General features: G+C 44.6%; 2 protein-coding genes across 3 annotated transcripts; one reads left to right on the top strand and one right to left on the bottom strand.

The window, feature by feature from the left end:
* Positions 1–1,035, top strand: LOC110432833 (uncharacterized mitochondrial protein AtMg00810-like). The gene is made up of 2 exons (XM_021453751.1): positions 1–277; positions 554–1,035. The coding sequence occupies exons 1-2, from the start codon at positions 1–3 to the stop codon at positions 1,033–1,035; spliced, it is 759 nt and encodes a 252-aa protein (XP_021309426.1).
* Positions 4,524–18,204, bottom strand: LOC110431917. Of its 2 annotated transcripts, none has more exons than XR_002449394.1 (14): positions 17,785–18,204; positions 17,569–17,642; positions 17,416–17,449; positions 17,270–17,328; positions 16,976–17,090; positions 16,857–16,894; positions 16,138–16,235; positions 15,939–15,994; positions 14,630–14,939; positions 6,300–6,415; positions 5,856–5,912; positions 5,327–5,429; positions 5,164–5,238; positions 4,524–4,802 (listed from the first exon to the last, which is right to left on the bottom strand). XR_002449394.1 is itself a non-coding variant. In XM_021451730.1 (14 exons), the coding sequence occupies exons 1-14, from the start codon at positions 18,094–18,096 to the stop codon at positions 4,743–4,745; spliced, it is 1,470 nt and encodes a 489-aa protein (XP_021307405.1). In that variant the 5' UTR covers positions 18,097–18,202; the 3' UTR covers positions 4,524–4,742. The 2 variants fall into 2 exon arrangements, 1 of the variants encoding a protein (XP_021307405.1); XM_021451730.1 differs by having other exon boundaries at positions 5,364–5,429; positions 17,785–18,202.

The raw sequence follows: 25,040 nt of genomic DNA, 5'->3' as shown, positions 1-25,040 counted from the left end.
ATGGAAGAGGAGTACACGGCCCTCCTCGCCAACCAGACTTGGGATCTGGTCCCTCATCCCCCGGGCTCCAACATCGTCACCGGCAAGTGGATCTGGACCCACAAGCGCCGGGCTAACGGCACCCTTGAGCGGTACAAGGCTCGCTGGGTTCTCCGGGGCTTTACTCACCGCCCCGGTGGCGACTACGACGAGCTTCAGCCCGGTCGTGAAGCCGGCCACCGTCCGCACGGTGCTCTCGCTGGCTCTCACGCGCGGGTGGCCCGTGCATCAGCTGAACGTCAAGAATGCCTTCCTACATGGCGTTCTTACTTAGACAGTCTACTGCAGTCAGCCAGCGGGGTTTGTTGACTCTTCTTGTCCCAACATGGTGTGTCGGCTCAACAAGTCTCTCTACGGCCTCAAGCAGGCCCCCCGGGCGTGGAACCATCGGTTTGCTACTTTTCTACTGACTCTAGGGTTTGTGGAGGCCAAGTCAGATACCGCTCTGTTCTCTATCACCATGGGGCTGAGACTGCTTATCTGCTGCTCTATGTTGATGACATTGTCCTCACAGCCTCTAGTGAGTCACTCCTTCGGTGGATCATCGCCTCTCTTCAGCAGGAGTTTGCTATGAAGGATCTGGGTGCACTACATCACTTCCTCGGGGTCACTGTTGAGCCTCACCCTGCTGGATTACTCCTTCACCAGAGGCAGTACACTCTTGATATCCTGGAGAGAGCTGGGATGACTGACTGCAAGCCCTGCTCCACTCCAGTTGACACACAGGGCAAGATCTCGGAGGCTGAGGGTACACCAGTGACAGATCCCACTACATATCAGAGTCTTGCCGGGGCACTTCAGTACCTCACCTTCAGCCGGCCGGATATCACATATGTAGTTCAGCAGATATGTCTCCATATGCATGATCCCCGAGAGCCACACCCCACTGCTCTCAAGCGGATCCTACGCTACCTCTGTGGCACCGTCGACTTCGGTCTCCTCCTTCACCGACAGTCGTCCTCCACCGAGCTCGTCGTCTACACTGACGCTGACTAGGCCGGGTGTCCGGACACCCGCTGCTCCACCTCCGGCTACGCCGTCTTCTTAGGCGGCAACCTGGTGTCTTGGTCGTCCAAGCGCCAGCCGGTCGTCTCCCGCTCCAGTGCCGAGGCGGAGTACCACGTTGTCGCCAACGGCGTGGCTGAGGCTTCCTAGCTCCGGTAGCTCCTCACCGAGCTCCACAGCCCTCTCTCCCGGAGCACACTGGTCTACTGCGACAACGTTAGTGCGGTGTACCTCTCCACCAACCCGGTCCAGCACCAGAGGACCAAGCATGTGGAGATCGATCTACACTTCGTCCGGGATCGGGTCGCCGTCGGCGATGTTCGGGTCTCCACGTCCCGACTACCTCCTAGTTCGTCGACATCTTCACCAAGGGTCTCCCGTCCTCGACCTTCACCGAGTTTCGCACCAGCCTCAACATCAGCAGTGGCTAGTTGTGTCTGTGGGGGGGGGGGGCTCGTGTGTTGTACTTCTTTTCTTTCGTGTCTAGTCTGTAAACTCCGCTGCGACGGTAGTTCAGACTGCGGAGGGATGTTAGAGTATATGAGTATTAGGCCCATGAGGCTAGGCCCATGAGGCCATGTATATGATACTATATTCCTAACCCTCTAGGGTTAGCCCAGTTATGGAAAAACAGAAGTTTAGCAATATTATTTATATTTATAAACTTATAATCATTGGATAGTATAATTTCTTACAAATCAAATCATATGAACTTTTATAATAGTTAAAAGATATTAGCTTAATTATTGGTCAAAGTTTTTAAAGTTTAAATCTTGATATTCGTGTGCGCCAGATAAAATGGATCGGAAGGAGTAGTATATTTTTTTCATGTAAATTGTCTTCTATATTTTTGGAGTGAACTATTAAAAACTGTTGAAGACTGTCTTATTTATTCCTTACAATAATTTTTGGTGAGTTGAAATACTCTGTTTTTTTAAAAAGAATTATTGAAAACTCTTAGAGATGGTCTTAGACTTATAATTAATATTAGTACAAGAAATGAAATTATTTCACTATGCTTATAATTAGTAGTAGTATGAGAAAGTTATTTCACTAAATTTGTGGAATAGACTAATGATGCAATTAGTGTTTTCAAAAAAGAACTTTATGCAGATTATCGCCTCAGCTTTCACATTGTCACCTGGTGCGAGGCTGCTGCGACCTTCGCAGCTGTGACACAGTTTACTGTGAGCACGCTTATGGCTGGACTTCAGGACTTGGGACAGTGGAACTTTTGTTGGTTCCATTGTTTGGCAGGTCAGTCTACTGGGATTAAAATAATTTTCACCAGCACCTGAAACACTGAGAATAAAAAAAGATATTCATAATCTTATGGACTGCTCATAGAGATTAAAAAAATATTCTTTTTTCTTGGGGATTAGGGTTACCCCTTCTTGTTTTGCTCATGGATTGGAGATGAGAGGATTTTCTTTATCTTGGGTGAGATTCATCTTGTAGACTACTTGTTAGCTGAGTATTGTTGGAAAATAACATTGCTATATAGATTGTAGTATTGGTTACATAGGTCTCATGTATATGGGTGTACATTGTGGTTATTGGTGTATGGGAGTTTGACACCCACACTGACTCTAAGGCGTTGTTTGGTTGCAGGGATGGGATCATCCTAGGTGGGATTATTCCACTTGGCTTGGTGTTTGGTTCTATGACAACTAGAGACAGAGACATTCCACCACCAGGATTATACCACATAGATTCTGGTTCACCTTGCCCCTAAAAGAATTCACGGATGGGGATATCCACGGTGGGACGAGTGGAATGAGAAAGTGGGTGCATCGGCGAGGCTCTGTAGTCGCTGGCCGTGGGCACAAAGGCTTGCTCTAAGTCAGACGAGGCAACACTTGGCGATGCTCATGGCAGGTAGCCACGCAGGGGCGGACCCAGCACTAGGGCAGCCCAGGCCGTGGCCCTAGTCATGGCCCATGTAAAAAGTGAGGAGGTTTTCAGTTTTTGGTCCATCAAGCAACCCAATACAAAGCAGCCCAGACAATAGAGTAGGGCTAAGGCAGCAGAGTGCTAGAGCCACTCAGGGCTTGCCTTCCGGCTTCGTAGCTTGCTCGTTTCGTCGCCCCATCATCGCCCACGCTGCACCGCCTCGCATTGACGCCTGTCGCCCCCTCGAGCCCTTCGCTCCGCACTCCGGCTCTGCGGCCTCACCCCTTTTGCTATGCGCTTCGTGACGGCGCCAACACAGCTCCTTCCGTAGCCCGCCCGCCCGCTGCCTGTTGGTGCGCTGCTAGCTCCTTCCTTGCAGGTGAGTGAACAACTGAGCAAGCTTCCCTTGTTAGATTTAGATTTAGAACTGATTTTGATTCCAAAATTTCAGTTTCCAATTCCCTGCTCCGTCGCTCGACGGCCGAAGCCTCGCGTGCCCAAGCGCCCAAGCTGGCCAAGCAGAAACTCTGGAATAGGAAGAGTGAAGGGATTTCTTCTCTTTATTTCAATTCATTGCTAATTTTGATTCCAACTTCTAAGTTTACAATTTCAATTTTTTCATTTCTATGTAGTTTTTTGAACTTTTGATTCCAATTAGAATATAATTTTATAGATTTCTTAATTGGTTTAGAAAATGAAGATGACTAAAACTTTAACATCATGTTGCTCTCGACCAAATATAACACACATACACAGACATATAGTCATAGGTGTAGCGATTGGTATTTCACCTTTGAAAGTTGGCCCTAGTCGTGACTAAATCCTGGGTCCGCCACTGGCCACGCATGCAGGCAAGCAAGGCAGGCGGTCATGTGCGGAAGCTACACCTACACGGGCGACACTCCGATGAGATCCACCCTAGCACCACCAGCCCAGCCCCCCACCCCCCCCCCGGGCCCCACAAGTAGTGATTCATTTAAATATCTATATAAATATTCATATTTATACCACAAGAAATATTAATTTCATCTTTTTTATTAAAATATGATGATTTTAGTAAGAAATAGTATAATATTTTTTAAAAAGTGCTTTAAATATATAATTATGTATATTTTATCACACTAAAAAATGTGATCGTTTGGTTTCTTCTTAATTAAAATCGCTGGTTCCACCGGTGCGCAGCCGTACGGGCAAGCGCCTTGGCACTGTCGTGCAGCCTTGTGGGCGAGTGCCGCCGTGAGCACCTGCCATGTGCGAGCAGATGGAGGAAGAAGGAAAAATAAAGAGAGAGAACAGATAGGTGGAGCCCACTAGCCAGGTTTCTGATCCGACTTTTGAATGAAAACAGATAAACATAAAACAAGATGGTCCTGCCCCTGAAAACTGAGACGCTGGCTGGGTGTCTCCGAGCGAAAGCTCGCTCCTGCAAATATCGGTATTTATTTAGCTGATACCACATACCCTTGTCCTGCAAAGGAAAGTGAATCAGTTCGTGAGCCTAATCGTTTGTCCGAAAAACTATGACTGAAAGTACTACTTGCTGATTTGTTGTGAGAGAAAAATACTTTAAATGGTGATTCGGCAGATAAGTTCAAGCAAACAGGCTTAGCAGCCAGGCAGAATGCTTCTGTTTGCATGAATAATAGTCAGCACTGTGGATCGTATGTAATATCACTCACTGCGACTTTGCCAGTACAACAGATTAAAGTACAACAGATTATATCAACCAGGTTACATTGAACAAAATGCCTCATCCATAACAATAACCTATCTCTCTCTAGGACAATCCCATAGTGTCATGTCGATTAATTTCCCCCTTGATTGCAGCTTTCTGAACACGCAGCCAAAAGACCTCGCTCGATGCACTGCCAAGGGAAATAAGTGCAAAAAATGCCCCCTAAGATAACTTGATAAATGGCAAATTGACAAATGAAAAATACCAAGTGCTGTTTTTGTGGTGTTGTTTTTTTCTTCTTCCACAATGGTCGAAAGTTTTTGGGTTGTTTGAAGTCAACTTTGATCTTAAATAACTTCAATGTGTTGGGTTGGGATATTTAAAAATGACATGAGTAGCCAAAGTTGTATTTTGGAGAGTTCATCATCAAAACCAGAGGAGCTGGACCTTCACCCAGACACATTACTATTTAGGACATTAGCATGACGTTATTAAAGGGAAAAAGACAGATGGGGAAATGGCTAGCAAGAAAGTGAGTATAGCAGCTGTACCTGAAGAAGATAGCTGTGAAGCCAATCTAATGTTTGAGGAAACGAATTTGCTGAGATGTCAACAATGGTCAATCCCTGAACAAAGTTTTTTAAAAGAGGCTTAGAATTACACACTCAAACTCCAGACAAAATAGATGAAGTTCATCAGATGATAACAAACAACCTAAAATATACCAGCCTGTCAATCAGGGGAAACTTGCCTGTGACTCAAAAGAACAAAGGTAGTCCTGAATAAGCTTAAGGTTATTTATAAGTTTCCGGTGATCCTGAGTAACATCAGAAAGTTAGCACCATGTAAGAGTTAGATACAAGTTGCATGAGGTAGCAAACCTGAAAGTAGGCCCCACAAAATCACTGCTTATTAGTAACGTCTCTATCATGCATAAACTTATTGTTATATATACTTAACCCATAGGAAGACCCTGATATACTTAAAAGAGGAACTTCAAGGTGTAGCATATGTGACACATGGACATGGTGTCACAGCCACAGGATACATATGCTTTATACAATATCAATGACAAAGCTTGCCAGTTAGGTGACTGCAAGTGCTGGTAAGACTTCATGCAAGCATTGCAGACAAATAAGACCTATCATTTTATATCAATTACAAGAAGTATAAGGGTTGCAGAACAATTTTCAAAGAAATGTAAGTTTGTAGATTGTATGAGTACCAAAGCTTCCATAGATACCTGAGGAATGCAATTATCTCTGAAAGCTCTAGTGGCTATCCATTCCTCTAACAATGCCTGAACAGAACAACAAAGCAAATCATAAGAGAAGATAAAAAAAAAATGAATCAATAAACCATGTAATGAGAATGCAGAAGCAATGAATGAAAAAAATATGGTCCACAAATCAGCAGCTCTATTTCAAAAGGTGTGTGCAGCCATAATTAGTACAGGTGATGCAATCATATATAAAACAAAAATAGATAAGTTTTTTCCCTGGCGGCTGGCAATATGCCAAGAAGGTCAGTAACATTGAGCTTTAAGAATTTACACAGACATTTTTAATCCTCTTATGTATTCAATACAAATTACAAATGCTGTTTCAAAGACAGTAAAAGCCAAAAGTATGTTATGAAAAATTAAGGTAGATAGGCATTTAAAATATAAACCAGCAAGAGCACAGACTTTGTGATCAAAATCAGACATCCTCAGTACAATTGGAACAACTATTGGTTCAGCAGCAGGTTTGTCTTTCTTGGTGGTGTTATTCTTCTGTTGGTCCAAATCTTTGTGCCCATCACCTACAAGGCATAGAAAACAGTTCTCTTTTGAGCGCAACAGAAAAACTCAGAAAACAACCTGGCATAGAACTGTGTTTTGGAAATTTGGGGCATGTTTAATATTTTGTTCAGTGTTTCTGCTAGACTTTTTGATTCTCATTAACTTGGCCTAACCCAAGAAGGGTAGCAATATAGTAACATACATGGGCCTCATGGGCCTAATGCACTCATACTCTAACCCACCCCCACCCCCCCCCCCGGTCCGCAGTCTAAACTACCGGCGCAATGGAGTTATAGACTGGAGTTACAGACTGAAAAGAAGTACACACACGAGTCCCCCCACAGACACAACTAGCCACTGGTGACATTGAGGCTGGAGTGAAACTCGGTGAAGGTAGAGGACGGGAGACCCTTGGTGAAGATGTCAGCAAACTGGGAGGAGATCGGTACGTGGAGGACCCAAACATCGCCGATGGCGACCCGATCACGGACAAAGTGTAGATCAATCTCCACATGTTTGGTCCGCTGGTGCTGCACAGGGTTGATGGAGAGGTACACCGCACTGACGTTGTCGTAGTAGACCAGTATGCTCCAGGAGAGAGGGTTGTGGAGCTCGGCGAGGAGCTGCCGGAGCCAAGAAGCCTCGGCCACGCCATTAGCCACAACGCAGTACTCCGCCTCGGCACTGGAGCGGGAGACGACTGGCTGGCGCTTGGACAACCAGGACACGAGGTTGCCGCCCAGAAAGACGGCGTAACCGGAGGTGGAGCGCCGGGTGTCCGAACACCCGGCCCAGTCGGCGTCAGTGTAGATGACGAACTTGGTGGAGGAAGACCGCTGAAGAAGCAACCCGTAGTCGACGGTGCCGCAGAGGTAGCAGAAGAGGCGCTTGAGAGCAGTGAGGTAGGGCTCTCGAGGATCATGCATGTGAAGACATATCTGCTGCACGGCGTAGGTGATGTCCGGCCTGGTGAAGGTGAGGTACTGAAGTGCACCAGCAAGACTCCGGTATGCAGTGGGGTCTGTGAAAGGATCACCCTCAGCCTCAGACAGCTTGCCCTGTGTCGACTGGAGTAGAATAGAGCTTGCAGTTAGTCATCCCCGCTCGCTCTAGAATATCAAGAGTGTACTGCCGCTGGTGAAGAAACAGCCCAGAGTTACGAGGCTCAACTGTGACCCCAAGAAGTGATGAAGCACACCAAGATCCTTCATAGCAAACACGTGTTGCAGCGAGGTGATGATGCGGCGGAGCAGTGACTGACTGGAGGCTGAGAGGACAATATCATCAACATAGAGCAACAGGTAGGCAGTTTGAGCTCCGTGGTGATACATAAACAGAGACGTATCTGACTTGGCCTCCACAAAGCCAAGTGTCACCAGGAAAGCAACAAACCGAGAGTACCACGCCCGAGGAGCCTGCTTGAGGCGAGACTTGTTGAGCCAACAGACCAGGTCAGGACGAGAAGAGTCAATAAACCCCGCCGGCTGGCTGCAGTAGACTGTCTCAGTGAGAGTACCATGCAGGAAGGCATTCTTGACATCCAGCTGATGTACTAGCCAGGAGCGAGCGAGAGCCAGTGAGAGCACCGTGCGGACGGTGGTCGGCTTCACCACTGGGTTGAATGTCTCATCATAGTCGACTCCAGTGCGCTGAGTGAAGCCTCGGAGAACCTAGCGAGCCTTGTACCTCTCAAGGGTGCCATCAGCCCGCCGCTTGTGTGTCCAGATCCACTTGCCGGTGACGACGTTGGAACCCGATGGACGGGGCACCAGATCCTAGGTCTGGTTGGCGAGGACCGCCATGTACTCCTCTTCCATCGCGCAGCGCTAGTGAGGGTCCGACAAGACCTCGAGCAGGCTCCTAGCCGCGTGTCGCGTCACCATAGGGTGAACATGACACGGGTGTCGGTGAAGAAGCGGTGGGTGGTACACCGGCGTCGCGACACGGGCAGCCAGGGACCGCGGCAGCAGTGTTGGCGTCGTCGGCGGAGAAGAAGTCGCTGGTGGTGGGGGTGACCCCAGCGAAGAAGGGGCCACCGGTGGTGACAGAGACGGCGGCACCATCCGTGCACGACGCTGGTAGACAAGCACTGGCTAAGCGAAGCGCACAGGTGGGGCCACAGTTGACGGCCCGGGGCCCGCGTCAGGCGTAGGGACTTGGGCCGCCACGGAAGGTGACCCCTCTAGGCCCAGGCAGGGAGCCGGGCCAGGGGTGTCACGGGCAGGCGGCGAGCTGGGGCACAGCCCCGACGAAGGGCACGGAGCAGCAGTACCTGCAGGAGACAACTGTAAAGGTGGCTTGAGCACCATGTCAGTGGGAAACAAAGAGGAGAGGTCAAGATCCGGAGTGGGGGTGGGGGTGGTGGAGAAGGGAAGATAGTCTCATCGAACACCATATGGCGAGAGATGAGGACCCGACGAGAGGTAAGGTCAAAGCAGCGATAACCCTTGTGATCCCGGGAGTACCCGAGGAAGACACAAGGAGTCGAACGGGGAGCCAACTTGTGGGGAGCGGTGGCTGTGGTGTTAGGGTAATACGCACACCCGAAGACTGGAAGGTGATCATACCGAGGAGGGGTACCGAAAAGAGCGTGGTGCGGCGTGGGAGCTAGGTAGGCAGCGGAAGGAAGACGGTTAAGGAGGTAGGTGCAGATGTGCAAACTCTCGGCCCAGAAATGAGCAGGGAGGGAAGCCTGAAGCAGAAGGGTGCGCATGGTGTCATTGGTGTGCGAATCATGTGCTCAGCCTTGCCGTTCTGAGAGGGGGTATACGGGCAAGACATGCGCAACTGGACACCGTGAGAGAGGAAGAAGGCACGGAAGATGGAGTTATCGAACTCACAACCATTGTCACACTGGACGGCCTTGATGGTGAGGCCGAACTGAGTGGACACCCAAGCGAAAAAATGGAGAATCGCGGAGACTTCGCATGTAAGGAAAAAGTCCACGAATAATGAGAGAAATCATCAACCACCACAAGATAGTACTTATAGCCAGAAATGCTAATGACAAGAGATGTCCATAGGTCGCAATGTACAAGATCAAAAATGCGAGCCCCATAGCAAGAACTATGAAAAGGAAGACGGACATGACGGCGCAGTTGGCACGCATGACACAAATGCTCATCATGAGCCTGATTACAACGAATGTCGGAACTATGACTGAGCTGCATCAGGGCATCACGTCCAGGATGGCCGAGACGCCAGTGCCAAGTAGTAGAGGAAGTAGTGGCAGCAAAGGCAACTGAGAAAACAAAAGAAGGCGAAGCAGACGTCAGAGCAGACACCGGGAAGCGAAGAGTGTAAAGGGGCCCGTGCTGTTACATCGGAGCAAAGGACGCTGGGAATCCAAATCCTTCACAATAAGACTAGAAGAGTCAGACTCCACATAACAGAAATTGTCAGCTATAAAACGACGAATAGAAAGAAGGTTGTGAACCATAGAAGGAGCAACAAGAACATCATAAAGACGAAAGGAGCCATGAGTGCCGGTGGCACCCACAGACGTGACAGGAAGATACGAACCATTTGCGATCATGATGGACGAAGGGTGAGAGGAAGGAGGGTGAACGGATGAGAGTATACTAGGATCTGAGGTGGTGTGGTAGGTAGCACCCGAGTCGGCGATCCACTCTGGACCGACAGAGGGTGTCAGGCCCAAAGTGCTGAAGGAGCATGCCAAGGCCGCCTGGTCCCAACCGGCAGGCCCGGACGAGGCGCTCGAAGGTGTGACCCACGGAGACGCAGAGTAGGTGCCGGGAGGTAGAGCATCAGCGAACATGGCCACCGGCGGGCGAGGCTCACCACCGGGAGCCTAGAAAGGCCACATGGAGATGCGCCCCAACCACGGGTTGTGGAAAGAGGGCCAGGGTGCACCCCGTGGAGGTCCCGGCGCTGTGTTGCCCCCACGATCTGCACCACGTCCCCCTCCGCGGCGACGCCGGCCGCCACGGCCCTCCCCCCACCCCTGCTCGGCCCAGGGGGAGGAGGACCAAGGAGAGATGACGGTGGTGGAGCGGACATGCGCGGTGGAGGAGTAGCGGCAAGAGCAGTCGAGGTAGACGAGGACCCCGGCGCGGATGTGGACCCAGGCTAGAGCCCCTGAGCGAGCTCCTCCATGACATGGTTGTCACGGACCTGCAGGAAAGTGGGAAAGAGGCGCTGCCTGATGATCCACGTCCGGAGGTGGGCGTAGCAGTCACTGAGCCCACGGAGGACGTTGAGGACCAGGATGCGGTCCTCCACGGGCCAGCCAAGGTCGCCGAGGGAGTCCGCCATGCCATTCATCCGACGGCGGAAATCGCCATCGGAGAGGTCACCCTGGACGAAGGTGCGAAAGCTCGCATCGAGATGCAGAGCCCGGGCTTCGGCATTGCCTAGAAACTGGCCCTCGAGCGCAAGCCAGGCCCGGCGAGCATCAAGAGAGTTGCGGACGAGGTCGTGGAGGTCGAGGGAGATCGTCAAGAGGATCCAAGAGAGCACGACGCTATCAAGGCGCAGCCACAAGGGGGTCTGAGCCGCGACCGAGGCGTCGATGAGGACGTGGTCATCGAGGGCGTAGCGGCGGAGGGTGAGGACCAGGTTCCCTCCAACGAGCGTAGTAGGGCAACTCAGGCTCGAGGACGACCGGGACAAGGAGGCGGATGTTCTGGACACCCCCAGCCTGGTATTGGAATTGCGCCACGAGCGGGTCATTGGGATCGTGCTAGATGACCATGGTGTGAGACACGCGGTGACCCGTCGAACCGAAGGAAGTGGACCCGACGTCGAGTGAGGTAGGGAGGACGAGGAGCTGCTCCGCTTCGGCGATCTGATGGTCCAGTGCATCGGCTGCATCACGCTCGCGCTCCCAAGCGAGGGCGGCCGCACGCACACGGGCCCGGCCCTCCGCAGCTGCAGCCCGGGCAGCGACGATGGCGGCGGCGAGGGCGGAGTCAGGACCCACGGCGTGGAGGTGGGAAGCGGGAGGCGAGCCGGGGAAGACAGAGGGGCCCGCACCGGCACCGGGCACGCGCAACAGGACATCGTTGGCGACGGTTGCGTCCCACGGCATCCCCAGCCCAGCTGCCATAGCAGCAGCGGCTCCGACAGCCATGGCAGTGGGCCTAACAGCCGCGGCCAGGGCATCCATGGCGTCCACAACGGCGGTCGTTGCACCCTCGCCGACGACCCCCGCAGCGCCCCCACCCACGGCCATGAGGAGGGAGGCGGCGGCGGCGCTGGAAGGCTCTGGCGCGTTGGGGTGCGGGTCCAGGGCCCCTGCACGTCAAGCGCGCGGGTTCCCGGCGCGGCTGCAGCCGCGCCCTAGCTAGGGGCGACCTAGGCGACGGACCACGACGCGGATGCGCAGGTCCTGTAAGTGCCTCTACCCTGTAGTGGGTTTTGGTGAATTGAATGAAAACACCATTAAAGGTCTAATAAGTTTGTTAGTATTGAACAGAAAATTGAGTATATTACATACACATGAATATTGCACAACAAGATGTATCACAGGTTCAACAAGAAGGCAAGCTTGATGGTATTTCACATAGTGTTGAAATGAAAGTCAAAATTGAGTATTGTTGTGTTGGAAGATTATGAAAAAACATATTTCAAGAAAAACACAACAATACAAATGGAATTGATGAAATGGCTTCTATATTGTGGGATATCATAGTATCATGAAAAAGCAAGCATATTTGGAAAATGACAAAAGAGACATAAGTTAATGTTTTTGGATTGGTCTCAAGTGTGGCTTGCTTTACATTAACAAGAAGAGTTTGATAGTGAATAAGCCTTGATCAAGGTTGAAGATGAATCAAGAATGCATAAATGAGAAAATATCAAGCAAAGGTCAAATGACAAATGATACAACTCATATTGGATATTAGTCGGTCTATATTTGTTTGCTTGCATGGACAAAGATTTGGAAAATCACTTTGCATTGATTTGATCAAGTTAGAAGTATGAAGATAGAGATTGATGTGAGTATAGAAATGTCAAGCCAAAAATGAAAAGGATCTAAGGAATCGTGAATTGGCTTGACCATATTGATGTTGATTCATATATGTCTGTATGTGAATCAAATTGAAGCTTGATTGATCTCAATATCCATATCTAGAAGATATTCAAGCAAGGATCACAATATTGAATAAATGGTTTTCAATGGATGCTTAGTATGATGTGAATTGAGTATAGCTTGATAAAATGAAGATAGCAAGGAAATGGCTTCGAGGGACTAAGCGAAGGTGAAGGGCATGCGATGGCTTGAGCACCGAGGTACCATGGCTAAGGTGAAGAAGAGAGTACTTGCATTGAGTCGAGGAACTAATCAAGCTATGACGAGTGATGTTATATTGAGGATCAAATGTTTTGTTGAAGTGACTCGAATCCATGAATTGAACTCATATGTATGGAAATGGTTCAAGTCACATGCTCAAAGTTAGTTTCCTCAAAGAGACGAGACAAAGGTGATTGCAACCTCTTATAAAGAGATATTGAGAAGAAATGGCATATGAAGACATTGAAGACTCAAGTGGTTGAAATAGTTATATTTTCTTTATCTTGAGTATAGGTATGTCGTACTATTAAGGGGGATGCAATACGGATCATAGACAAGTCTCAAGTGCTCAAACTAACTAAACCCAAGTGCTAACATGAGAGAAACACAATTGCACAACACTTGCACTTGTTGGTTTTAGGGCTTGTTCTTTGCTGGGCTGGATAGCCCTCAAAACAAGCTTTCCGGAAAGTCCAAGTAAAAAGTTATGACTTTTTCCATTTGGTGACTTGTGCTGTCCTGGAGACCCGCGGAGGCTCCGTGCCTATACGCGGAGGTTCCGGGGTCTGTAGGTCATAACGGCTAGTTTTGACCTCCAACGGCTAGTTTTTGTGGGGTGAGTATTTATACTCATCCCACAGCTTCTGCCCGAGCTGCTGGCTCCCATTTCACTCCCAACTTATTCCAAGCCTTGTGAGAGCTCTCTCTAACCCCTCTCTTTGTGAGAGTGAGTGATTAATGGTTTATCAAGTGTTAGAGAGCAATTAAGAGCAAATCAACCCTTGAGCATTTGTTGGTTGTGTCAAGCTTTCGTTGCACATTTGTTACTCTTGGAGGTGAAGCCTCCTAGACGACTAGGCGTTGCTCGGTGAGCTCCCATGCTTGTGGTGAGCCACAGGAAGTTTGTATTACCCGAAGATCATAGTAGAACCCTCAAGCTCAACCTCAATGTTGAACTTGAGAAGAGGATAGGGTTGGAAGAGACCCAAAGCCTTTGTGGCTTCCTCAACAATGTGGACTAAGCCAGCCTTGGTGGCGAGCTGAACCACGGGGTAAATTTTGTGTCTTGTCCCTTATGTTTTGAATTGCATTTTTTGTGTTCCACTCGATCTACTTGGTTGTGCGTGTTTGTGAGTGCAGGTACTTCGTGGACTTGCCAGTGGGCATCACCAAACACACCTTCAAGTTTGGTTTGAGTTCTTGATCTCTAGGTGTAGCAGCTGTTGAGTACTCTGTGCTTCCCGGAGGTTCCGTGACCTCGCCCAGAGGTTCCGCGTTTCAGCCCGGAGGCTCCGCGGTCTGCTAGTCCGCTGCAATTTTAATTGTTGATATTTTTCATAAACGCCTATTCACCCCCCCCCCCTCTAGGTGACATCAAGGTCCTTTCAGGTCCCCGGCGCAGGCGTGCGGGTCTCCGACACAGTCACGGCTGTAGGCGCGGCCTGCTCGACGGCGGCGGCCGACGCTCCCGGGCCAGCGGCGGCGCCTAGACGGGCGATCTGCGCCCAAGTAGAGGTGGGAAGGGGAGGGAAAGAATGGAAGTAGGTGGGGGAGGAGGGGGAGGAGGAGGGCGGCCAGCCATGGGCAGCGGCGCGCCTGCCGGCCGGCGGCTGGGAGCGCTCGGCGGCTGGAGGAGGGAGAGAGGAGAGCCCTAGCTTGATACCATGCTAGACTTTCTGATTCTCATTAACTTGGGCTAACCCTAGAAGGGTAGCAATATAGTAACATACATGGGCCTCATGGGCCTAATGCACTCATACTCTAACAGCTTCCTTATTCGACCCCCCCCCCAACCCCACCAGCACACATTCAATTGTTGATATTTGTAGAAAGATTGTGCTGGCCTCAAACTAATCTGGTAAATCTGATAGTTTATTACTCTCTTTTTTTGGGAAACCCCAAGCTTGCCTTAAACTTGAGTAAAGACATATTGACCATATACTAATAATAAATTAATTTCACTTGTTTTTTTCCTTACTTTCATCTTTTGGATTTCTTTCTTGAGAACATGCAGAATCATGAATCTTGGTTTCATGGCTCTCAGCATAAGATAGTCCTTTACGGGTTCTACTTCCCTCCAACATGCTTTCTTTGATTTTGACAAAGTTTTTGTTGTCCTCCGTAGGATTCATTCTGTTCTCTGCTAGTCCATTTTTGGATTGGTGTTCGGTCTTCCTTTCTACAGAGATGCCTGGATTTTCAGAATCCATTACTGTCTTCTCCGTCCTGGAATTACCATCTCTCTTTTCCTCATCCATAAGATAAATGCTTGGATCCAAATGTATTCCCTGCAGTGAGATACTTACTTAGATCAGATATGAATTATCTATAAATATGGCACCATACTAAAAGGTGTATATGTTGTAAATCATGTGGCTACCTTCAAACCCCCAATCCTGGTATTAAAAATAAGGAAATTCTAATTACAATTTGCTAGACAGGCAATATCTGGTGTCAAACAAATTGAAACACGAGGTCGCTAAAAAAATACCAAAAGCACAAAGGACCTATGCAGCACAAACACCCTACCAGAAAGCATAAATGTGGTAAACACAACAAGCACTGGAGGTGTGTCGTCCAATGGATATGCCTTCATCTAAATAAACGAGTTTATCAACATGGTTCTGCAATAGGTACAAGGAATTATGCATAATTGCCATATCATACAGATAGTCATATGCACAAGAGAATTCACTTACAGCACAAGGCATATGCAGAACTATGCTTAAATCTACCTAGCATAATGATGCATCTAAGCCTCCATCCCATGCCAAAGCACAGGCCTAAGGATCGGCCCAGGTTCTCAAATGGGCAACGGTGATGCTGTGTATAGTGGGGCAGGGGTTCGGGGGTTTTCTCGACCTGCATGAGAAGGTTACCTTCTATCATAATCAGAATGGTTGGGGCTCTCTTAGCCCCCACAGTTCCAAGTTTTTTATCTAATCCTCCATGTATAAACATACATAATTATCTTTTATAAATAGTATTATTTCTGGGTAATCATGCTCTCATGTGCAGGTTTTCTAATTTCTAACAAATAACCATGCCAATTTTATATTCTTTTTTTTTTTGGAAAAGAAGACACTGATATATTCTGTGCATGTCTTGTGTCCTGTACCCATCCATGTTTGCATCCATGTACACTGATGAAACAAAGATGAGAGAAAGGTATGGGAGTATGGGACATCAAAGTCTGATCGGGAGGTTTTTCTGTGGTCGGATAGTGAGAAACACATGAAGGTAACACAGATATTTATCCCGAATGTACACAACAAAAGCAAGCATACCTCTATAATAATTGGCTTCCCATCTTTCATGGCCTTCTTCAAATCGCCAGCCAAACCTAGCAAAAGGTAGCACAAAGTATAGGGCTGACATTATCAGGTAACCAAGAGAAGTCAATGGAGTGACTATAGAAAGTTTTATCCAGATAAAGTGACAATGACGTATGCAGAGCAGATAACGTGGGCATAAAATATGGCATACCCTTGCGTACAACTCTGCATTCTCTGCAGAATTCAGTGATAAGCTCCTCAGGTGAATTAAAATCCCGAGCCCACACGGGAACAGAAGTAAGTGGCGCACTGCATGTGTTAATCACATGAGTAATTTATGAACCAAGGGCAGCAACGGAACTAGGTACTGGCATATACTCCCTATGGTCCATTTTATCTGGCGCAAGTTAGAATGACACGGTCTCCTAGATTACACTTTGACCATTCATTTGCTTTATATTATACTCCCTCCATCCCAAATTGTAAGTCATTCCAAGAATCTTGGAGAGTCAAAGCATTTTCACGTTTGACCAAAATTATAGAGTGAAATACTAAGATTTGTAACGTAAAGTGAGTATACTATGAAAATATAATTAAGGAAGAATCTAATGATATTTAGTTGGTATCATAATAATTATTATTTTATCATATAAATTTGGTCAAACTTTGAAAAGTTTGACTCTCCAAGATTCTTCACAATTTGGTATGGAGGGAGTATTATTTATGTTTATAAACTTATAATCATTGAATAGTATAATTCCTTACAAATCTAATCATATAAAGTTTGTGTTATAATAGTTAAAAATTATTAGCCTAATTATTGGTCAAAGTTTTAGAAGTTTGAATATTGATATGCTTGTGCGCTAGATAAAATGGACTGGAGGGAGTATATTTTTTCCTCAAACAACCAAAGAAGAGGACACAACTTACTCTGTTGATGTCCGCAGCAGCTCATACACCATGTCTGTCTGCAATTGCACAAGGGTAGGGAAACGAGGCATATGAGACATGAGCTATAGACTGGCGAAGATAATAAGTAATAAACCCACCTGTAAAACATTAGGCAAATTGAGCCTCTGAGCAAGTTGTGTAGCGATTGTTGATTTTCCAGTACATGCAGTTCCACACACTAAAATGACTAGTGGAACCCTTTGATGATGGAACCTGCATGCAGTAGGAGGATGAGCACAGCATAAACATGTTATTTGCATGCCGCTGCCGTACAAGAGTTTCTTTCTGGATTAACAAGCCTCACATTGTTTCTTAACTATCACTACATACATATAATCGGCTATAGAGAAACAGAAGGTGCTTTTATTTTGTCGGGCACTAGAGCAGAGTACCTTGTCATCATTTTATAGCGATTTATATAGTCCTCGCCATATCCCCGTTTTTCCATAAGCTGTGAAAGGAGGGAAGTTGTAAGTTTGTGTAATCAGTTGAGGAAGTAGCATGTAGCAGCCAAGCGAAGCAGGAAGGAGTTGCAAACCTTGAATAGATTAGCCTCTAGATCACTCTGGGAGCTGCGGAATGAGGCGAGTCAGAATACAGGGTATTTATTCGAGAAGATAGGAAAATTAAATTAATGCTAGGATAGGATAGTTAGATGGAAGAGTGAGGAATAAGATGCATAGGTAGGTACACATCAAGCAGGCTGTTGTCGACAAGCAGCTTCTTGAGCTCAAGGGCAATCTTGATGGCGACATGATTAGGAATCTGCGTGTGTGTGTGTGTGTGTGTAAGGGGAACAATGGACGGGTTAATTGATTGACATATTATAGAGATAGTATTACGTACTCCTACTATATAGATAGATAGAAGAAAGGAAAGAGGAAATTGCTTAGTAGTGAGTGTGGACCTTGGTGACGGTGAGCATCCTGCTGAGGAGGAACCTGGAGAGGACGTAGTAGTGGTCGGCGTTCTCCCCGAGCCACACCTTGACCTTGACGAAATCGTACTTGGAGGAGGCGTTGCGGGAGGCGGAGGCGGCGGCATCACCGCGGTCGGGGGGCGGCGGAGGGTCGGGATCGGCGACTGCGGGTGGCGGTGCTGGGTCGTCCTCTTGCTGGTGCTGCTGCATCATCGGCGGGGCGGGGCGGGGCTGGGATTGGGGTCGGGATGGTGACGATCGATGGATTTGGAGGAAGCTAAGGGTTGGCGCGGAGACCATCCATCCATGAAAGAATCGAATCGAGAGGCGACGCACTGGACCTGCACCTGCACGCCGCAGACGCGAGACGATGGATGGGATCGCACCGGACGACGGGACGGAGGAACAAGACAAGACAGACCAACTCCCCGAACCCAATTCGAACCTGGCTGGGCTGGTCTGGGCTGGGCTGATCTGGGCCCGGCCCAGGCCGCGTCCCCCATGGCCATCCCCTCCCTCGTGTCGGGTCGGGTGCCGCCGCCGCACTCGCTCAGTACACGTGTTTGATTTGATTTGATTTGATTTGATTGCTTCTGCATGGACCTGGACCCCATGGCTAGTCTGCAGTGCAGCGCACTCCTGTACTGTCCAATTAAATACAAAGACAGCATATATTCTTTGATCTATAATATTCTGTGTTTATTTTTTATTTTTTTAAAAAAAAAACTATTTTCTATTTAATTATAAATTATTTCAAAAATTTTAGAAAGTCAAAATATTTTAAGTTTAACCAAATTTATATGATAAAATAACTAAGTATCATTAGGTTCTTTATTAATTATATTTTCATAGTAATATCTATTTCATGTCATAGTTTTTTATAATTTTATTTATAATTTAGGTTAAACTTAAAATAGTTTCGCTCTCCAAGACTCTTGCAATAACTTGAGATGAAATGAGTATATTTTTTTCTCCTAATATTTAAAGATGAAAATTTCAGTGCACCGCCAAGACAATCGGTCCGTCTCCTTCCGCAATCCGAGTTGGAGCTGGTGGCTAACGCTGGAAGAGGGGAAAAAAGAATAGAAATTTTTTTAGGGTTCTTAATGTAAAATCTTCTGTAAACATCAGAGCACATTAAAAATAAGAAAAATATAGAGACCTAAGTGCAAAGTTTTTGTCGTATTAATTTACTTTTTTTTTATTCTTTAAATCGGCTAAAATTTGATAAATATGTAGTAATCCATAGAAAAATCTAAAAATTACAAAATAAATTTTGTTCAGCTCCACATATATAGATCTATGTAGTAAATAAAAAATATCATAAATTTTAATACATTTTTTTCTAAAAATGCTTTTTAGTGTAAAATTGATCGGCTGAAAATTGATAAATATGTAGAAATTAATAGAAAAATCTAAAAATTATAAAACAAATTTTGTTCAGCTCCACATATGCAGATCCATGCGGTAAACAAAAAAGATCATAAATTTTAGTACATTCTTTTGCTGGAGATACTTGCCTATGCTTCTATCCCTAATATATAATTGTAAAATTTTTTGTCCGCAGATCTTTTTAGTGTAAAATTGAAATTATAATTATCTTGCTCTAATTATTATGAAAAATTTATGGTAGCCTATTTAATGTGATGCTTGATTTGTGGTAAAAGTTTTAGCACCATTCCAGCATATCTCACTGATTTACCAATTTACCTAAGTTTATGTGAATGCTTCCACTACCTTTGCACGATGTGTTGTTATGTCATATGAACACTTTATAAGCTCATGTGTTCATAATCTACATACATTTAACTGATATATCATATTTCATAGAAATCCTAATCTAAATAAAAAAAGCTAGCAACAAACTTCTCAAGTTTTAATATAATACTAAGGTATATTAAAAGGTAATATTAGAGTAAGAAGGTTTGACTAATTTTTATTTTTATTATTAAACAAATATGTCTCCGAGCTATATATTATTGTAAATATTAACTATCTAATATCATAGATGTCATGGTTATCAATAAAATAAATTATGAACTTTAAATTTTATAAAAAGGATACATATAATATATATGTAACATTATGTCGTCACTTTTTATAACCATTTGATATTTTTCTCTGTTGCAACGCACAAGCATATTTGCTAGTACTAATATAATTAATCAAGGAAAAGAATAGGAAAGGAAACAACACGGTGCACGCAGCAGCATACATAAGGAGAGAGATCTTCCTCGTTCTTCTCTAGGAATTTTTGGGAATTTAATTCCTTTCTTCCTGACCTTAATTTTTTATTTGAAACTTCCAAATATCTTTTATGAGATTTAACTATTTTATTTTAGCACCTCGTCCTTCATTCTGTCTCCGCGAAAAAAGAAGCATTCAGTGTGGATTTTCAATGGTCATAACAAATTGCTTTGATACCCATGTGCATCTACATGCTTACAAAATATGGAACCCAAGGAGATACGGTGACACCCTTGTGGAGCGCACCACCATGGAAAACCTTATTGTGAGGGATGACGCAAGGGAGTTTTGGAATAAACTGTTGGTACCAAGCATCTAAGGACGATGATGCATTGGGGTAGATGTATGTCAAAGGTTTGGGTTTCTTGAGCTAACTTGAGAAATTGAAGGATATAGATTCTTGTAGAAATGGCTCGGATCAAGATTCTCCCAAGAAACATTTTAGATGATGATTAGAATTACTATGTGGAACCGTTTGGCTCACTCGCTAGATTATTGATACTAGAATTAGAATGTGAGGAGAAACCAAGTTTTAGGTGTTTCATTGGACTAAGACTAACACAAAAATGAGAATCGGTTTCAAGTGATTCCCCCTAAAATATTTCTCCCTTTGAGGTGTTTGATAGCAATTCTAGTGATTCTATTTGTAATGTTTCTCTCTACCAAACGCACGGCATGTAGCAGTTTTCTTAGGCTGCTAGTTAGTTTTGTTTTCCCATAATTTTGGTTTGGCACATATATTTGGCGAAATAGTCATTTTGATCATTGCACTATCATTTAAGGCTCAATTTTGTTCCTAAAATTTTAAAATACCTGTTTTAGTTTCAATTTAATAGAACTATTAAAGCGACTATTTCAGGCCTCAAGCTTTGGAATGAGATTGTCAAACTTCACCTCAAATGACTGCGCTCTGTGCAGTCACGATATCTATGTCGCCAGCTAAGAATCGAACAGATGTGCACGTTGTGCGTTGGTCTTTCAGCCACACTCGTTCGCTGGCAATCTGGGCCGCAGCCCGAAACCAAGTCTGCCGCTCCCCTTGTTGCCGCCGGTGTTTTCCTTTTTGGCGCCAGTTCGTCTGTTTTTTCCCGCGGTTGCGAGGCGGCGACGGTCTGGTGGTACTTGTGTGGGTTGCCAAGAACATGTTAGCAGGTCCGCATCTCCATCTCTTCACATTTGTTTAGTTCGGCTGGTTCCTGTGTTGGCCGCCCGCAGGAACATGTTAGCATCTCCGCCTCTTCACATTTATTTAGTTTGCATCAATATTCTTCTGATTTGTTTGTCGTCCTCTACTACGTCAGCTCGTGTTGGACTTAATTAATTAAAGAAACGTCAACTTGTGTTCATCACATAATCGAATCAGGATATATGAGATAGAAGCAAAGAGGTGTGTAACCCAAGCGATCAGACATATTTTAATTGCTTATTATATGACCACCAAATTAAATATTTTATTTCCTATAGGGATGGGTTTTCTCCTAGTTTCTTACCTCAAGTTGGCATGGAATTCACTAGTACAGAGGAAGTTTGGATGTTTTGGCTTAGCTATGGAGGTCAAAAAGGTTTGGAGGTCAGAAAAAGGTACTCAAATAAAAAAAAAATCTGATGGAAAGGTTAGGTCATGTAGATTTGTTGTGCGAACGAGGGTCACATATTGAAAGATAAAAGAGATTATTTAATAAAGTGTCCGAGAGCTGAAAAAAGAATTGATTGTCAAGTTCGTATGGGTCTCATACTAGACCAAGAGAAGGAAAATTATAAAGTCATTGAACTGATTTTGGAACACAAGCACACCCTTCAGTTGCCAGAAACCTCACATTTATTGGTCTCTCAAAGGAAAATTTCAGAGTTACAAGGTTTAGAAAATTGAGACGGTTGATGATGCAGGAATTGGGCCTAAAGCTGCACATGAGTTGGCTTCCATCCAAGTTGGTGGTTCACTTAATCTTAGTTACACTCTTCGAGACTATAAGAACTATTTAAGGGCCAAGCGCCAACATGAGATGGCATACGGTTAAGCTGGAAGCATGCTCATGTATTTTCAAGAAAAATTGTTGAGAACTCATCATTCCAATATGCATTGAAAATAGACCAGGAAGAACAAATAGCTAACGTTTTTTGGTTTGATGCTAAAATGCTCACTGACTATGCATATTTTGGTGATGTTATCAGTTTTGATAGTACTTTTAGAACAAACAAGGAGAGTCGGCCTTTTGGAGTATTTGTTGGCTTTAATCATATTAGAGAAATTGTGGTTTTGGGTGTTGTTCTCATGTATGATGAGACATTTGAGTCTTTGAAATGGTTGTTTGAGACCTTTCTAAAAGCACATAATGACAAGCAATCTAAAACAATCTATACTAATCAAGATATAGCAATGGAAAAGGTTGTTAAGGAGGTCTTTTTAGAAGCTTGGCATGGTCTATGCACTTTTCATATTATGCAGAATGATGTTAAGCATCTAGCTGAAGCTGACGATGAAGAATCATGTACTCCTCCAAAAAGAAAGGGTGAAGACAACAAGGAAGAACTAAGTATTCTCGCAGATTTTAGTGCATGTATGTATGAGTATGAAGATGAAGCAACATTTTAAGAAGTATTTAACATCGCGAGGACAAAGGCCAGCAAGCAATAATCTTGGTTGGATAGCATATATAAGGTAAAAGAAAAATGGGTTGAATGTTATATGACTAATATCTGCACACTGGGGATGAGGAGTACACAATTGAGTGAGAGTCTAAACTGTGACTTGAAGCGACATTTCAAATCAGATTTTGATATCATTCGATTCCTTAAGCATTATGAAAGGGTTGTGGAATATAAAAGAAATAATGAATTGCATGCTGAATTTGAATAAGAAAGAAATTACCAAGACTCAAATGAGGACACCTATGTTATTCCAAGCTAGCAAGTTGTACACACCAATTATTTTTGAAGCTTTCCAATATGAATACGAGAGGTCCATGGGAGCATCCACCACGCCATTGGAAGGAAAAGATGTTGTAGCTGATTTCTAGTAGCATGGACATTTGCTGCAACCTGAATGTCTTTTTTTGCAAATTTGTTGCTTCATAAAACATAGATTGTTTAGGAGAGTAGCGTGGCTATCGTTCGATTCTCGGCTGACGGCATAGATATCGTGACTGCACAGCGCAGTCTCATTTGAGGTGAAGTTAGCTGATCTCATTCCCAAGCTTTGCGCTCTGGGCTATCTCACCCATGATCTGTCAAAAGTGCATTTCAGTCTAGTCGGTGAACTTTTACATGAACGTCTTGTTTAGTTCCAAAATTTTTTAGAAAATTAATACAGTAATATTTTTGTTTATATTTAACAAATATTATCTAATCATAGACTAACTAGGCTTAAAAGATTCATCTCTCCAAATTTGATCAAACTGTGCAATTAATTTTTATTTTCGTCTTTCTTTAATACTCCATGCATGCGTTTAAAGATTCGATGTGACGAGGAATCTGAAAATTTTTTTGCAAAATTTTTCAGGAACTAAGGCCTTGTTTAGATCCGAAAACATTTTGGATTTTGACACTGTAGCATTTTCGTTTTTATTTGACAAACATTGTCCAATCATAAAGTATCTAGGCTTAAAAGATTCATCTCACGATTTATAGACAAACTGTGCAATTAGTTTTTATTTTCATCAATATTTAGTTGGCAAAAATTTTGGATTTTGGATACTGTAGCACTTTCGTTTGTTTGTGATAAATATTGTCCAATCATAGACTAATTAGGGTCACAAGATTCATCTCACGATTTACAGGCAAACTATATAATTAGTTTTTATTTTCGTCTAAATTTAATATGTGTGTATGTACCGTAATATTTGATGTGACGAAGAATCTTGAAATTTTTTAGAAACTAGACAAGACCGGTTGCCCTGTTTAGTTACTCACCCAAAAATTTTTCATACATCCCATCGAATCTTTGGACACATGCATGGAATATTAAATGTAGATAAAAAATAAACTAATTATACAGTTTGGTTGAAAATCACGAGACGAATTTTTTAAGCCTAATTACTTCATGATTAGTCTTAAGTGCTACAGTAACCCATAATAGATTTGTCTTGCAGTTTCCTGATGAGCTATGTAATTTGTTTTTTATTAGTTTCTAAAACCTTTCTCGATATTGTTTCGACATATACGATGTGACATTCCAAAAATTTTCATTCTCAATCTAAACACGAAGTCTAGATTCGCGCGCCTGGTTCATGATCAACTGTTGTGGACTGCTCGTGGTCAATGTTCTTCCGTGCTTTGTATTGATGTTTGTGCACGACAAAGAATGCAGTCTGCTACTGCCACTAGGTTCCAACAGAGCAGTGAGAGCACATGCATAGTTATATGCTGTGAGCGCGGCACTTCTGAGAGCTGCAGGGGTTAGGTGGGCGTGTTCGGATCCTATCATATTTAGGCCCGTCACATCGAATCTTGTAACACATGCATAAAATATTAAATGTAGACAAAAACAAATACTAATTACACAGTTTACCTGTAATTCGCGAGATGAATCTTTTAAGTCTAGTTAGTCCATAATTGGACAATATTTGTCACAAACAAACGAAAGTGCTACGGTAGCCAAAACCAAAAAATTTTCCAAACTGAACAAGGCCTTACTAGGCCTCGTGTAGTTTCTGAAAATTTTTTGGTTTTCAAAATTATCTATTCATAGAGTAATTACACTTAAAAAATTTATCTCGCAATTTGCAGGTAAATTATACAAATAGTTTTTATTTTCGTCTATATTTAGTGCTCCATACATGTGATACAAGATTCGATGTGACGGGAAATCTTGAAAAGTTTTTTATTTTTGGGTGAACTAAACAAGGCCGCACAGTATGTAGTTGCTGAGCCAAAAATAGCATTAGGCCTTATTTAGTTTACCCAAAAACCTTTTTTTTAAGATTTCATGTCACATCGAATCTTGCGGCACATGCATAGAGTATTAAATATAGTTAAAAATAAAAACTAACTACACAGTT

Source organism: Sorghum bicolor, chromosome 1 (genome assembly GCF_000003195.3).
Source record: "Sorghum bicolor cultivar BTx623 chromosome 1, Sorghum_bicolor_NCBIv3, whole genome shotgun sequence".
Classification (NCBI taxonomy): Eukaryota; Viridiplantae; Streptophyta; class Magnoliopsida; order Poales; family Poaceae; genus Sorghum; species Sorghum bicolor.
Note: the sequence above shows the minus strand (reverse complement) of the source record. Positions and strands in the feature narration are given on the sequence as shown.